The following is a 14,450-nucleotide window of genomic DNA, read 5'->3' on the forward strand; positions in this document are numbered from 1 at the left end:
TTGTATTTTTAGTAGAGACGGGGTTTCTCCATGTTGGTCAGGTGGGTCTTGAACTCCTGACCTCAGGTGATCTGCCTGTCTCGGCCTCCAAAAGTGCTGGGATTACAGGTGTGAGCTACCGCGCCTGACCCTAGGGGCTTATCTTTTTTGCCACATTCCAAGATATTATTTGCTGTCCTGGAGGGCAAAAATGAACACATTTCTGTGTTCAACAAAGAGTAAAACGGGAGTCAACAGGTTGCAGCTGCAGGCCGGAGTGAATAAGAATGTCAGGCATCTCTCTCAACAGTGGCTTAGATTCACCAGTGGTTTGCACCAGCTCCTACTGCCTCCCATGTGCCTTGCCCTGGGCTGGATGCTGGGGAGACAGACACGAATCACTGCTCGCTCTAAGTCAGGGAACTTCCATGCTCACCTACTGTCTTGTGTTCATTCTCATAAGAACCCTTTGAGGTAGGAGCCATCAGTACTAGTTTAGATGGGCAAGCAAAGCCAGTGACCTAACCAGATCAAGTAGCTGTTGAGCCCAGGTTTTCCAGTTCCTGAATTGAGTTCACAGGGCTTCCTATTATTTCCCCTTTCCTTTTTCCTATTAAGCAAGTGATCACCTTTTATTCATTGGCTCAGGTGAGGGATATAGCAGAGCATAAAATAGAAATATAGTCAGGCGTTGCTTAATGACAGATACTAGCTTAATGATAGAGATACATTCTGAGAAATGCATTGTTAGGTAGTTTTATCATGCAAACATCAGAGTGTAGTTACACAAACTTAGATGGTATAAACCTACTGCACACCTAGGCTATATGGTGCAGGCTATTGCCCCTAGGCCACAAACCTGCACAGCATGTTACTGTACTGAATACTGTAGGCAGCTGTGACACAAAGGTACGCATCTGTGTATCTAAACACATTTAGGCTGCAGGCAGTTGCCCACACCTGTAACACCAGCATTTTGGGAGGCTGAGGTGGGAGGATCCCTTGAGTTTAGGAGTTTGAGACCAGCCTGGGCAACACTGTGAGACACTGTCTCTAATTTAAAAAAAAGAAAATTAGCCAGGTGTGGTAGCACACACCTGTAGTCCCAGCTACTTGGGAGACTTAGGTGGGAGAATCGCTGAAGCCTAGAAAATGGAGCTGAAGTGAGCTCTGATCATGTCACCACACTCCAGCCTGCAACAGAGTGAGACACTCTCAAAAAATAATAAAAATAAAAAGTAAACATATTTAAACAGAAAAGGTACAGTAAAATTATGGTATTATATCTTATGGGACCACAGATATGAGGTTCACTGTTGACCACAACACTGTTGTGTGGCTAGATGCTCTAGCAACAAGAGAGTCTCAGGAAGGGACTAGATGCCTTAAATGGGATCAGTAGGCCATGCCCCTATGCTAGAAAGCCATTTCTCCTGGTTGGGAGGGGAAGACTGAGATGCACCTGTAAGTGGCTGGTGGGCAGCAAGACCCTGCCTAGTACCTCGGAGCAAACAGGACCCAAGACAGTCTTTTAAAGATCTCTGAGCTCTGAACATGGCACAGAAGCAGCCCAGCTGCAAGCCAGAGGTCCTTTGGGCTGAAATGGCCTTGTGGAATGAGAATGGGGACTGGAGGGACTTTCCTGATACCTTGGTATGTAGCTGATCTTAACGACTATCTCTTTAAGTACAAATATTTGGTTCCCTGAAACTTATCCTAATGGAAACAACTAATTTTCCCATATCTTTAAATTACAGAATACTGCATTTCTTTCACTTTATTATATTACAGGTTTAGCTATACTGTGTGTATATATATTTAATTTTTGTTTACACGGAATTTTGCTCTTGCTGCCCAGGCTGGAGCGCAATGGCATGATCTTGTCTCCCTCCACCTCCCGGGTTCCCGCCATTCTCCTGCCTCAGCCTCCCGAGTAGCTGGGACTACAGGCGCCCGCCACCTCGCCCAGCTAGATTTTTGTATTTTTTAGTAGAGACGGGGGTTTCACCGTGTTAGCCAGGATGGTCTCGATCTCCTGACCTCATGATCCGCCCGTCTCGGCCTCCCAAAGTGCTGGGATTACAGGCTTGAGCCACCGCGCCCGGCCTTACTGTGTATATTAAGTCAAAAGATAGTAAGGCTCCAACCAGCTGAGATCAACCAGCGGAGATCTCAAATTACTTGAGAGGTTTCCAGAGAACCTTAGACCATTAGAACTAAATCAATACAAACATCTACAAGTGTGTGTACTTAAAAGCTTCAGTTCTCAATACTCCGTAAAGTAGGCACTTCAGTTATCCTCATTTTATAGATGACACTGGTTCAGAGAGGTGAAGTAACTTGTCCAGTGCTAAACAGCTAGGATTCAAGTCCAGATATTTTGGGTAAAGGCAGAAATTCTAGCCACCATGCTAGTGTTTGGTTTGGTACCATAGGCAGAGCGCCATCTCAATGCTGAGAAGGTTCTAAGCAGACCTTGGGCCTGTAAAGTCGACCCCTTATAATGTGAGCACTATATTGAAATCCTGACCAGGGCATAAAAAGAGAACTTGCCAGCTGGGCGCAGTGGCTCACGCCTGTCATCCCAGCACTTTGGGAGGCTGACGGGGGCAGGTCACCTGAGGTCAGGAGTTCAAGACCAGCCTGACCAACGTGGAGAAACCCCGTCTCTACTAAAAATACAAAATTAGCTGGGTGTGGTGGTGGGCACCTGTAACCCCAGCTACTCAGGAGGCTGAGGCAGGAGAACCGCTTGAACCCGGAAGGCGGAGGTTGCAGTGAGCTGAGATTTTGCCACTACACTCCAGCCTCGGCAACAAGAGTGAAACTCCATCTCGAAAAAAAAAAAAAGAGAACTTGCCCCCAACAAACTCATGTGAGTTGGAGAGGTAAGGCCATACATATAGACAAGTCCAAGGCAATTCATAATAAAATGTCACAGAGGAATGATACAGGGAGGAGCTATGCAGCTGCCCCCAAAGGCCTATACCATGGAACCTTGACCACTGGTCCATATGCTAGGATATTGAACATGCCAGTCTGAGTGAGTCCTGAGCAATGGCCTTTATATCTGTTCAGTGATGGAGTACACTTGATCTGAAAAGGTCCCTCCTGGTCATGCTAGTTAGCTTTTGTCTACTCTGTCTCGCTCATATTTCTGCCAGCCTGACCCCCTTGACTCGCTGGGACTCTGGACTCACTGCACACTCATTCACCCTTAGCTATCATTTCCTTGAATGAGAAAATATCATTGAAGATTCATGCGTGTCATCTTTTTAAACTGATCATTTTGTTCTAGGGTTATCAGATTTTTCAATTTTGTTTTAAAATGCAAAAGGAAACAAGTAAGGGCCAGGGTAGTGGCTCATGCCTGTAGTCCCAGCATTTTGGGAGGCCAAGGTGGGTGAACTGCTTGAGCTCAGGAGTTCAAGACCAGCCTGGGCAACATGGTGAAACCCCAATTCTTGGTGGGAGAGTGCGGGGTATGGGGAGCCAGCTAGGCTTTAAAATGCCAAAAAAAAAAAAAAAGTTTTTAAAAAGAAAACAAATAAAATGCATATCTATCTTTTTGTCCACAGATTTTAATTGGTATTTGTTTTCATGAAATGCCATCCTCACTTTAATTTCAAGACTGATGCAATTTAATAGGAAATACAGTACACATTTTGGTGGAATATACTTGTGAAAATAACATTTAATTTAAAAAGGTGTAAACAGGACGGTGAAGTATATTGCAATGTAAGGTCAGCAGTCAATTATTACATGTTAAAGAAACATGTATAAACTGGCATACTAAAAATGAAAGTGAGATTACACTTTCAGCTACACCTAGATCCTCATTCAGATATTTTTCCCTCTCACCAAGGCTCCAATGTAACTACTTTCTGAACTTGTAGCTCCTCCTTTCCAATATTTTAATTCACTACTTATTTTTAAGAACCATGTGCTCATTTCTGGGAGTATATAAAATTAATAGACACATAGTCCCCTGCTCACAAGGGGCTTAAAAACTAGCAGTTTGGCGGGACAGCCACAGTTTCCTGTGGAAAGCCTAACATGAATTTACAGGACAACACTGCTCATAAGCCGAAGGTTGGTCACACAAGCCTCTAAGGAGCAAGATTATCGGAAGTAATATGCTTTGAGGGAACAAAGCACATGTCTACAGAAGTGTAGCCTAAGTTCATCACTGTTTGTTCTTTTCTTAAACATACGTCACTTTGTGAAAACCCAAGTTTTTATATGAAAGCCATAAAAAATGTATTTTGTGTTGAAAATAGTTGGATTTTATATAATTTTATACTTTGTTCACAGACACAGGAAGTTGTAATAGTAGGAAGATGGTAATTTTACAAACCATATCTCTAATAGAACATTATAAAACATTTAAACATGAATTTTCATATACTAAAAATAAAAGCTCAGATATATTATCTTCAATGATTTAAAATTATTTTTACTCTCATTTGAATTCCATATCAACGTTGCTTTCATGTTTAGATAATAAAGCTTTCCAATGTCAAAGGTTTTTTAAAAAACGAACATTTAACAAGGCTTATTTTTTATAACATAGAGGAGGGAAAAGATGACAAAAACACGGCCTATAATTTCTTAGCCTAGATTAACCCAGTACATTTTTTAAAAAAGCGATTCATGTACATGGTCCGAAAATTCAAAATGCTTATAAATGTACAAATTGAAAAGTAAGAGCCTTCATTCTTTCCTCTCTCCACTCCCATACTCTTCCCACGAAAGGCAATCACCTTTTCCCCACAGCTTTTTTCCCTACGTAGGCTGAAAATGTCTGCCTAGCTCAGGTTCTGCCATCTACAAGGGCTCATGGCAAATTGGAAGCATGTTCCCTGCCAATGGCGAGGCACCCTGAAGCCTGCAGAGATGGTCTACCAGTGCCTCTGCACTAGTGCCAGGACTACCTTCCTGGGGTCTGTCACGTGGATTATCCCTCTGGGGACTGTCGAGTGTTGGAAGCGGACAGGACAAGTGTTAGAAACAGTGCTTTCTCTGAGCTCCTGTGTCAATGCTTTTGTGAGATAAATTCTCAGAAAAATTTCTCAGCTAAAGGGAATATTGAAGTGAATTTTGCCAAATCAACTTCTAATAATGTACCAATTTGCATCCCAATTAATAACATATGAGTGCCTGTTTCTTATCATCCTTACAAATGCAATTTTCAGCCATTTAGAGTGAATGACAATTTCTCATATTTTGCATTTTATTTAGTTAGGAATGAACATCTCATGTATATGAGCCATTAAAATGTTTTAGTGGATTGTTCATGTCCTTTGCCTGTTTCTTTTGGTTTTCAATTTTTTATTTTTAAGAGTTTTTTGTACTTTAGGTAAAACAGTTGTATTCGTTCAGGTACTGTTCTAGACTGTGCAAACAGGAAACAAAGAAAATCCCTGCCCTTAAGGAGTTCAAATTCTAGTAGAAAGATAAAGAAAAAAAGTGTATGTATACACGCATACACACAACACAGACACACGCACGAGGCGGTGACAGGTGCTATAGAAAAAAAATAAAGGAGGGTAAAAAGGGATAGAAAGTGATAGCAGTGTATGTGGGATGGGATGCTATTCTGTATAGGGTACAGAATGGTCAGGGACAGCCTCTCTGATAGAGTGGAGATTTGAGAAGACACCTACCTGAAAGGAAGAAAGGGAGTAATTTACCTGAAGATCAAGGAAAAAACTTTCAGGCAGAAATGTTTTTTCTGCCAAAAAACATCTGGCCTTTAAAGCCAAAAGGCTTTAAAGAGAGGGAGAGGGAAATTAGTTGGCACATTTGAGAAGCAGCAAGGAGGCTGACTACAGCAGTGTGTGTGAGGAAGAGGGGAGTCAGGGAGGAGGTCAGAGAAAGAGTGGGGTCAGATAGGGTAGGGTCTTAAAGGCCATGGTAAAATCTTTGGAGGGTTCTGATTTGGCTGGAGGTGGGTACGAACAATAGAGATGAGTCATGAGACCAGATGAAAGTCGATGCAAGCCTGGACAACACAGCAAGACTTTGTCTCTACTAAAGATAAAAAAAATTAGCAAGGTGTGGTGGTGTGCACCGACACTCCCAGCTACTTGGGAGGCTCAAAACCAGGAGATTGATTTCACCACTGCATTGCAGCCTGGGCGACAGAGCAAGATCCCTGGGTCAAGGCAAAAAAAAGATGTAAATATTTGTTGCCAGTAAATGTTCCTAGTTTGAATTTATGGTGTTTTAATTTTTTTGGAGGGGAGGATAGGTGGCCCTGCTATATTTAATTTTTTTTATCTACTCTAGTAATAGCAATCTTCTTGTTTATATCTTGCTTTTATGTCACACAGGCAAAAGATTGCAAAACCATCTATTACATTGAATTTTGATTAAAATTTCTGATTTCTCCAAAATTATTTTGGGGATAAGCAGTGAAACAGGCAAGATCAATGCATAAGACCGCACAGTGTATTTGCTGCACAAAGGTACCAGGCTGAGGGCGTAAGTGGGGACTGAAATTCAGTCAAGCTATGGTGCATTGGGAGGTACTGAATCCACGAGAGGAAGGGGCCTTTTCTAATTTGCACAAAGGTGCTATATGAACTAGTAGTGGCACTGGGGATAGAGTTCAAGCTTTACTCCATTGTGGATTTCCTTTCTTTCTTTCTTTTTTTTGAGACAGAGTTTCACTCTTGTTGCCTAGGCTGGAGTACAATGGCATGATATTGGCTAACTGCAACCTCCACCTCCTGGGTTCAAGCAATTCTCCTGCCTCAGCCTCTCAAGTAGCTGGGATTATAGGCACGCGACACCACACATGGCTAATTTTGTATTTTTAGTGGAGATGGGGTTCCACCATGTTGGCCAGGCTGGTCACGAACTCTTGACCTCGGGTGATCCGCCCGCCTCAGCCTCCCAAAGTGTTGGGATGACAGGTGTGAGCCACCGCACTCAGCCTAATCCACAGTTTTAACACCAGTTATTAAATAATCTTTTCACATACTGACTTAAAATGCCATCTTTGTCCTATTAAATATTCATAGCTTCTTATGTCTCTGGTAGAACCAAGGACCCTGTTAAGGTATTACAAAAAAAAATTTTTTTTTTTGAGACGGAGTCTCACTCAGTCGCCCAGGCTGGAGTGCAGTGGGGCGATCTTGGCTCACTGCAAGCTCCGCCTCCTGGGTTCATGCCATTCTCCTGCCTCAGCCTCCGAAGTAGCTGGGACTATAGGTGCCCGCCACCACGCCCGGGTAATTTTTTGCATTTTTAGTAGAGACGGGGTTTCACCGTGTTAGCCAGGATGGTCTCAATCTTCTGACCTCGTGATCCGCCTGCCTTGGCCTCCCAAAGTGCTGGGATTACAGGCTTGAGCCACCGCACCCGGCCACAAAAAAAATTTTTTAAAATGCATTTTCCTCACTAGGGAAACCTTAATTTTAGGAGCCAAATTAGAAGCTAATTTTGGCACATTAGAAAGAACTGGTGCAGTTGGAAGAATTCCTCATTTTCAGATGCAACAGAAAAGCACTTCTTTGCTGTCTTTGCTTAAAGGCTTCAGCTTAAAGACACCAATGAGTTATTTCAAACAGCCTTGTGCCTACCTTCTCAAAGGCTTTCTTATCTACCTTGAGATAATAAGCTCAACCAACAGTCTGAAATCCTACTGCTCCAGGAAAATCTTTTTATTTCCAGGTTCAGGTTTGGCATCAGTTAGAGCACTATTGGTGGGTGTACAAACACTGTGTGAATGGAGAGATGCTATATGTTATGTGGTCTCTTTCCAAACAAAAGTAAAACTCCTGCCTTTTCAGCTGTCCCTCACTACCTAACCAGGTCCATCACCACACTATTACTGCCTTAGTGAGACAAGAAATAAGAACCATTTGAAACTTCTGCCAAAAAGGAAATGCTTCCTTCTTCCAAGACAAATAAGCATAAAATACAAGGTAAATGGAAAGGATCTCACTTTGTGGTTTTATGCTCAGGCAAACAGAAAACCTAAGACATTGTAAGTCCTAATTGGTCAGGTGCCTTTTCTCCTCTCTACAAAGAAGAGCTAGGGTTGCAGGAGATTGGAATGCAAGGAAGGTTGGCAAAACAGATGCAAGTTCTCTAACAAAGTAGCTTCCTCAGATTCTCCTCCCTTTCCTCACAGCCTACTTTCAGAAACAAAGCTTTACTTACACAGCACCCTGCTGTCAAGGTTGCTAAAGAATTCACTAGATAGTAGCTAAGCCTATATTAAGAATAAATCTAAATTTACTGTCCAGTCTCAAAGTAATAACTTCATGTGTCAACACAGTGAACTGAGAAATGAGGAGAGCAGAGAGGAGAGGGGCTTGATTATGTAAAAGATACAGATATATCATTTTACATCATCAGTATGGGAAGCAAATGTGAGAATGTTTGGAGAGCTGTATTTTGGTTAAGAGCAAATATTTCTAAGTTGATTATCTTTCAGATCCAAGTCATATTGCAATGCTTCAACTATATATTCTTAAATATTTTTAGTTGAGACATACATAGGATTTTTTGCTTTCCAGCAATCTTAGAGCAGTAACAGTGACAATTAAAGTAAAAAAAAAAAAATAAGGCACTAGCATGGAGGAACATTAGATAATTTTGATATTTAGATATGAAATTATTAGATAATTTTCTTTCCTTTTTTTGTTAAGAGGCAGGGTCTTGTTCTGTCGCCCAGAGCAAGAGTACAATGGCGCAATCATACTCACTAAACCTTGAACTCCCAGGCTCAAGCAATCTTTTCGCCTCAGCTTCCCAAGTAGCTAGGAATACAGGCATGTGCGACCGCACCCAACTAATTTATATTTATTTTTATTTTTTGTAGAGATGGGGCTCACTTTGTCACCCAGGCAGCTCTCCAACTCCTGGCCTCATGTGAATCTCCCTCCTTGGCCTCCCAAAGTGCTAGGATTACAGGCATGAGTCACGGTGCCCAGCTGATAGTTGGATAATTTTCATTGCCTTTTTCTACCAATTTTCTTCCCTATCCCTGAGGCCAGGTGTAATTCATGCTTCCTTTTGGGAGTCCAGTACTTTATCTAGGCCTATTCTCTTCCGAACTACTTCATACTTCAAAGTTATCATTTTATTCTGACCTCCTGCTTCCTCAAATCTTTCAAACAAAATTTCCTTTTATTCTTTCACTGACCCTTGCCCTCTCCAAGTCATTCTGCATGTAATAGAATGGTGATTTTTCCATTTCTGAAAGGTTGCTAAACCCTGTTTAACACATTTGCTTTTATTTTCTAACAGTCAGATTCCTAATCAAGAGACCCAGTAGCAGCACCACTAGATCATATAAATAGACCAAGGGGCTTGGTGGATAAAAGTGAAAGCTTTAGGGCTGGGCATGGTGGCTCACGCCTCTAATCTCAGCACTTTGGGAGGCCGAGGTGGGCAGATCACTTGAGCCCGGGAGTTCGAGACCAGCCTGGGCAATGTGGTGAAACCCCATCTCTACAAAAGTACAAAATATTAGCCAGATGTGGTGGTGTGAGCCTGTGCTCCCAACTACTTGGAAGGCTGAGGTAGGAAAATTGCCAGAGTCTGGAAAGGCAAGGTGATAGCCTGGGCAACAGAGGACATCCTGTCTCCAAAAAAGTGAAAACATTAAAACATAAGCCACATATACAATCATGCCACTTGAAATTGAAGGAAATTTGGACTTATGCATATCATCTTACCTACTTTTCAGTCTAGACCACTTATTTGAAGGTCAGACCCACCTAAAGAAGTAGTTGGCTATTCTGTCTCATCACAACCCTATTGCAACAATTCTAAGTCTAGGATATATAAATTTCCATGGCAAAATAGACCCTCTCTGCAAAATTAAGCCATTTGTTATTTTAGTTTGCAAAAACTACATGACATGTTAGAAGCACAAATTTAACAGATACTATTTTATTATTTACAAAATACATGGTGATCGTAAGAGAATGTTTTACAAATTACAAATGAAAAAAGTACAGGGAAAAGTAGAGACAAATGGGTTAAATAACAAGGTAACCATTTGTAATGAGCCTGTTTAGAATAAAATAGTTCTTCTTAAAAGTTAGACAAGGCCATGAGTAAGCATATCACTGTGTAAAAAATGTCAGTTACTTGGAAATATACCTCTACCAAAAAGCAGAAAAGCAATGGTAGTGCATCTAAATGTGTCCTAAATTAAATTACAGCATATACAGTTTCAGTGTTCCACAATATAACCATTGCTCTGAGGCAGGAATCTGTGAGATTTCACTGCCTAGCTCACTGAAAGAGCAAAGCCCCAGGACTAGTTAACTTCCCTACCTTCCATAAGGCTTTGTTCAGGTGACTTTGGAATGTAGTGTCAAAAACCCCATTCATTTCTGCTGCAAGCTCCCTCAGAACAGACACTGTGGCCTCATCATTGGCATTCAGAATCCGCACAAAGAATTTATTCCACAATTCACCATCTTTTAGCCTAAAAATATATAAAACCATTTCCATCAAGATTAGGCATATGAAAATTATAATTCCTTTTAGTTTAACTCAGTGGTACATTTATGCACCAAAATGGTGTAAGGTAATACCTAGAACTCTAGGGTTAGAGATCATTCAAATAGTCCTTTGAAAGCCCAGGGAAGAACTACAAAAAAGGGCTACCATAGTGGGAAAAGCCAAGATACAATGCACATAAAGGGAAAGAAGTTCTCTCATCTAAATCTATAAATTTCCTCTGTGTACTAAGGCATAGCACTTTTCTTCTACAAATAGAAGAAAAAGGAATTTTATTTTTTCCAACTTTCCTAGAGTCTAGGTCATCAAAAAGGCTACAGCTCCTTTCTCCCACCCAAGTAGTGGATCATCTTTACAATTCTCTGAGAATTGTAAGCTTGACTAAAGTAACTACTGCTTAATATGTTTGTACCTTTGCTTATTATTATTTTCTTTTGATCAGAGAAACTTCCCTTATTAGATAAGGCAGGGCTGTTAGGAAACCCCAACTGACCCTACTTGTTTCTGCTTGTGTTAGCCAGACCTGTCTGGACCATAGCCAAGTGGACATGCCTATATCCATCTTATATGTCTTACATTGTATTTCACGCCTATTTTAAAAAGTACATGTAAGAGATAACACTGGCCAAGTTCTGAATTAAATAAAGAGAAAACTACAATTCAATTATTCAAAGAGGAAAATAGAGAAGGAGCATTAAATCTTCAACACGGATTTTTTTTTTTTAACCAAAGAATATAACAGTAGGTGACAGACTGGCAAACTTATGCTGGGAACTTATTTGCTAAGCTAAGCTAAAATGGAACATAGACAATTAAGTTGTTTGTTTTTGTTTTTTTTTTAGACAGAGATCTCACTCTGTTGACCAGGCTGGAGTGCAGTGGCACGATCTCAGCTCACTGCAACCTCTGCCTCCCGGGTTCTCAGGGTCAAGTGATTCTTGTGCCTGAGCTTCCCAAGTAGCTAAGATTACAGGGATGGGCCACCACACCCAGCTAATTTTCTTGTATTTTGAGTAGAGACGGGGTTTCACCATGTTGCCCAGGCTGCTCTCAAACTCCTGACCTCAGGTGATCTGCCTCAGCCTCCCAAAGTGCTGGGATTACAGGTGTGAGCCACCATGCTCGGCTGACTTAATATATGAGCAGGCTTGAGGGAGTACTAAGGTTCTGAGACCAAGCAGCGCTTATTAAGAGATCATTTACTTCTTCACCAGGAGATTCAGTTATCTGGTTTGGTTCTATCCACTTATTAAATAAATAATAGCCTAAAATTAGCATATAGTTTAGAAATGTAAGTCTTTTCAAGAGATGCTTATTAACTTTTGGTAATAATCGTTATTAAAAAGGAATTTAGGCTAGGCACAGTGGCTCACATCTGTAATCCTAGCACTTTGGGAGGCTGAAGCGGGTGGATCACGAGGTCAGGAGTTCGAGACCATCCTGGCCAACATGGTGAAACCCCATCTCTACTAAAAATACAAAAATTAGCTAGGCATGGTGGCGCACGCCTGTAATCCCAGCTACACAGGAGGCTGAGGCAGGAGAATCGCTTGAACCTGGGAGGCAGAGGTTGCAGTGAGCTGAGATTGTGCCACTGTACTCCAGCCTGGGCAACACAGCGAGACTCTACCTCAATAAATAAATAAATAAATAAATAGGAATTAAAGGCTAACACCAATTGGTTAGAAAATTATTCTCATGAAACGTTTATTTTCACATATCTAAACAGGGAAGCTTCCATACTATAGCTGTAGTCTGGAAGATACAGCTACATTCAGAATGAGGTCCTGAAGTCTGAATAGTTTTGAATCTTATTTTTAATGAGCAGTTCCTTTATCCTGCACTAGACGCTCTGCTGATGCTCTAATGAAAACTCGCTGAAACTACTGGAATCATGGCATTTGGATTAAAAAAACTAAGGCTGCCAAAGCAGGGTGCCAAAGCACCCAAGAGAAACAGAAAATTACAGGGACGGGCAGAGGCCCTGAAATTCATCAATACTTACTCAGAAATATTTTGGCTAAGTTTCCAGAAGGACCCATCCCAGAAGACCTGTAGGTGTTCCTTGAACAATAGTAAATGTGCTAAATCTGCTATACCAAACAGGTCTACCTGAAATCACAAAAAGCACCATCAGCTAAAATAATTCTCTGCCTCTACCATGGCAGCTTATTTCGGTAGGAAGTTGAAAGGTATTACAGTGCTTAACTAAGTTTATTTTATGACATACATTTTAGTAGACTGTTCCTCACCCTTACAGTAAAGGGAGAGGCTCTCCAAAGAAATGATCAATAGAGCCAACTCTAGGAGTTCTCCTTAAGAACAAAAGATGAAATATTTGGACTATCACATTCAAATCTGTAGACCTACTGAGTTTGCATGAACTCCAACTGTGACCTAAATGGGGTCCACATGATTAGTTCAGGTTTGTGCTACATATTCAATCAGCAAATGTCTTATGTCTAAAGCTAAGTTAGAAGGAATTTCTGCATGTAACGCCACCATACAAAAGACTTACGTTTGTGCTAATGTTCTTTTTATATACATTACTTCATTTACTCCTCACAACAATTCTGATAAACACACAGCAGAGACTGTTATCCCTTTTTTACAGAGAAGATCACAGAAAATGACTTATAAAAGATTACATGGGTGGTAGGCAGTAGGAATGGCCCTGGCACTTGGTTACAGTTAGTCATGTGTTTGCACGTGTATGTGTATATTCTTCAATGCTGTAACACAAAAATGTTACATTTTACTTGACTTGGTGATATTTGAAAACTAGGTCATCTATTCTGGGAGAGTCAATATCAGTAAACACTAGCTTTTATAGCTTATCTAGATAATAAAGAGATTAAGAAACCCTCTCCATATTTGCTCAGGCTTGTTTTACACTTACCTGGTAGGGAGAAGAACAGTTAGCCAGGATCTTTTGTCCTTCCAGGATCTGTACAGTCCGAAAGCCGCTGAGGGTAAAAACATCTAGCTGTACCCTAAGGTCAACACTGTAGGAAAAGTCCACTATCTTCAAAGCTTGATTGTTCTCATTACAGTCATAGGGATCGTGGATTCTGAGCCCAGATTTAAGAGAAGGAGATAATAAAAATAGGCCATGAAAGAAGCTGCATAGCTGTTCTTTAAAAAAAAAAAAAGTACCTTGAGTACATCTTAGCTATGCCGACAACTCCCTCCAGTGGTTAATTTTGAAAATGCACCTGTAAGACTCACAGTAGTGGCAATGTCCACCCAATGCGGAAGGAATGTCACCAGTTTGGTGACACAAAGTATATTTCAATCACCATGCATGGCCACCATTAAACATTTATCAAGCTTCCATATTAGATAAAGTAAGTATGGAAGCAGAGCACAGGCTTCTTCCCTGTGCTGTACACATTAACACATACAATTGCAATGATTTATACACTGACAGGAATTATGATGGAGGAAATTAAAATTTTATAGGTGTCATAGCCTTTCTTGTTTACTATTCCAGATAGGCTTTCCAGGTATTGTTCAGATTCTTCCTTCCAGAGTTTAATGGAAAACAATGCAAGTCTGTTTTATAAAGTCCTACCTATATTGTAAAATACCTATTTTATCTTACTCTTATTCGTAATTCCAGTTCTTATTTACTTAAAAAAACCTTTATAATACTAATTAATTATCAATTAATTTTGTTTTCCTTGGGTTTATCTATCCTAATAACGCTATTCTCCATGGAGACATAGGAACTGTTTATAAATGAAATGAGTGGGTTTTCATGTGTTCCTTTTGTCTCTGTTTTTCTCAATTAGTTCCCTCAAACGCCTGATATTGGTGCAATATTCCTAAATACAGGCTTTAACTACTCCAATTACGTACCTCCACAGCACAGAATGATCTATGTATTTTACTTTAAAATTGACAATTGCTCCCATTTTCCCTTGGCACAAGATCCAACCTTTTTTGGCCACCATTAAACTATACTATAATTTAAAAAA

The 14,450-nt window shown here is 40.7% G+C and overlaps 2 protein-coding genes across 3 annotated transcripts in view; both read right to left on the reverse strand.

Moving 5' to 3' along the window:
* Positions 1-13,609, reverse strand: part of PAK6 (p21 protein (Cdc42/Rac)-activated kinase 6) — a 61,770-nt gene extending 48,161 nt beyond the window's left edge. For both annotated transcript variants that reach the window (XM_011932637.1, XM_011932636.1), the window contains exon 1: positions 13,370-13,609. The gene's annotated coding sequence lies outside the window, so the exon portion shown is untranslated. The remainder of the gene's footprint in view (positions 1-13,369) is intronic.
* BUB1B (BUB1 mitotic checkpoint serine/threonine kinase B) overlaps positions 9,876-14,450 on the reverse strand; it is a 63,169-nt gene continuing 58,594 nt past the window's right edge. Inside the window, exons 20-22 of the mRNA XM_011932718.1 lie at positions 13,370-13,642; positions 12,476-12,582; positions 9,876-10,435 (exon numbers count right to left, since the gene is read on the reverse strand). Coding sequence (XP_011788108.1) covers positions 10,240-10,435; positions 12,476-12,582; positions 13,370-13,642 — 576 coding nt within the window. The 3' untranslated portion in view covers positions 9,876-10,239. The remainder of the gene's footprint in view (positions 10,436-12,475; positions 12,583-13,369; positions 13,643-14,450) is intronic.

The sequence above is a fragment of the Colobus angolensis genome, unplaced genomic scaffold (genome assembly GCF_000951035.1).
Source record: "Colobus angolensis palliatus isolate OR3802 unplaced genomic scaffold, Cang.pa_1.0 Scaffold97, whole genome shotgun sequence".
NCBI lineage: Eukaryota > Metazoa > Chordata > Mammalia > Primates > Cercopithecidae > Colobus > Colobus angolensis.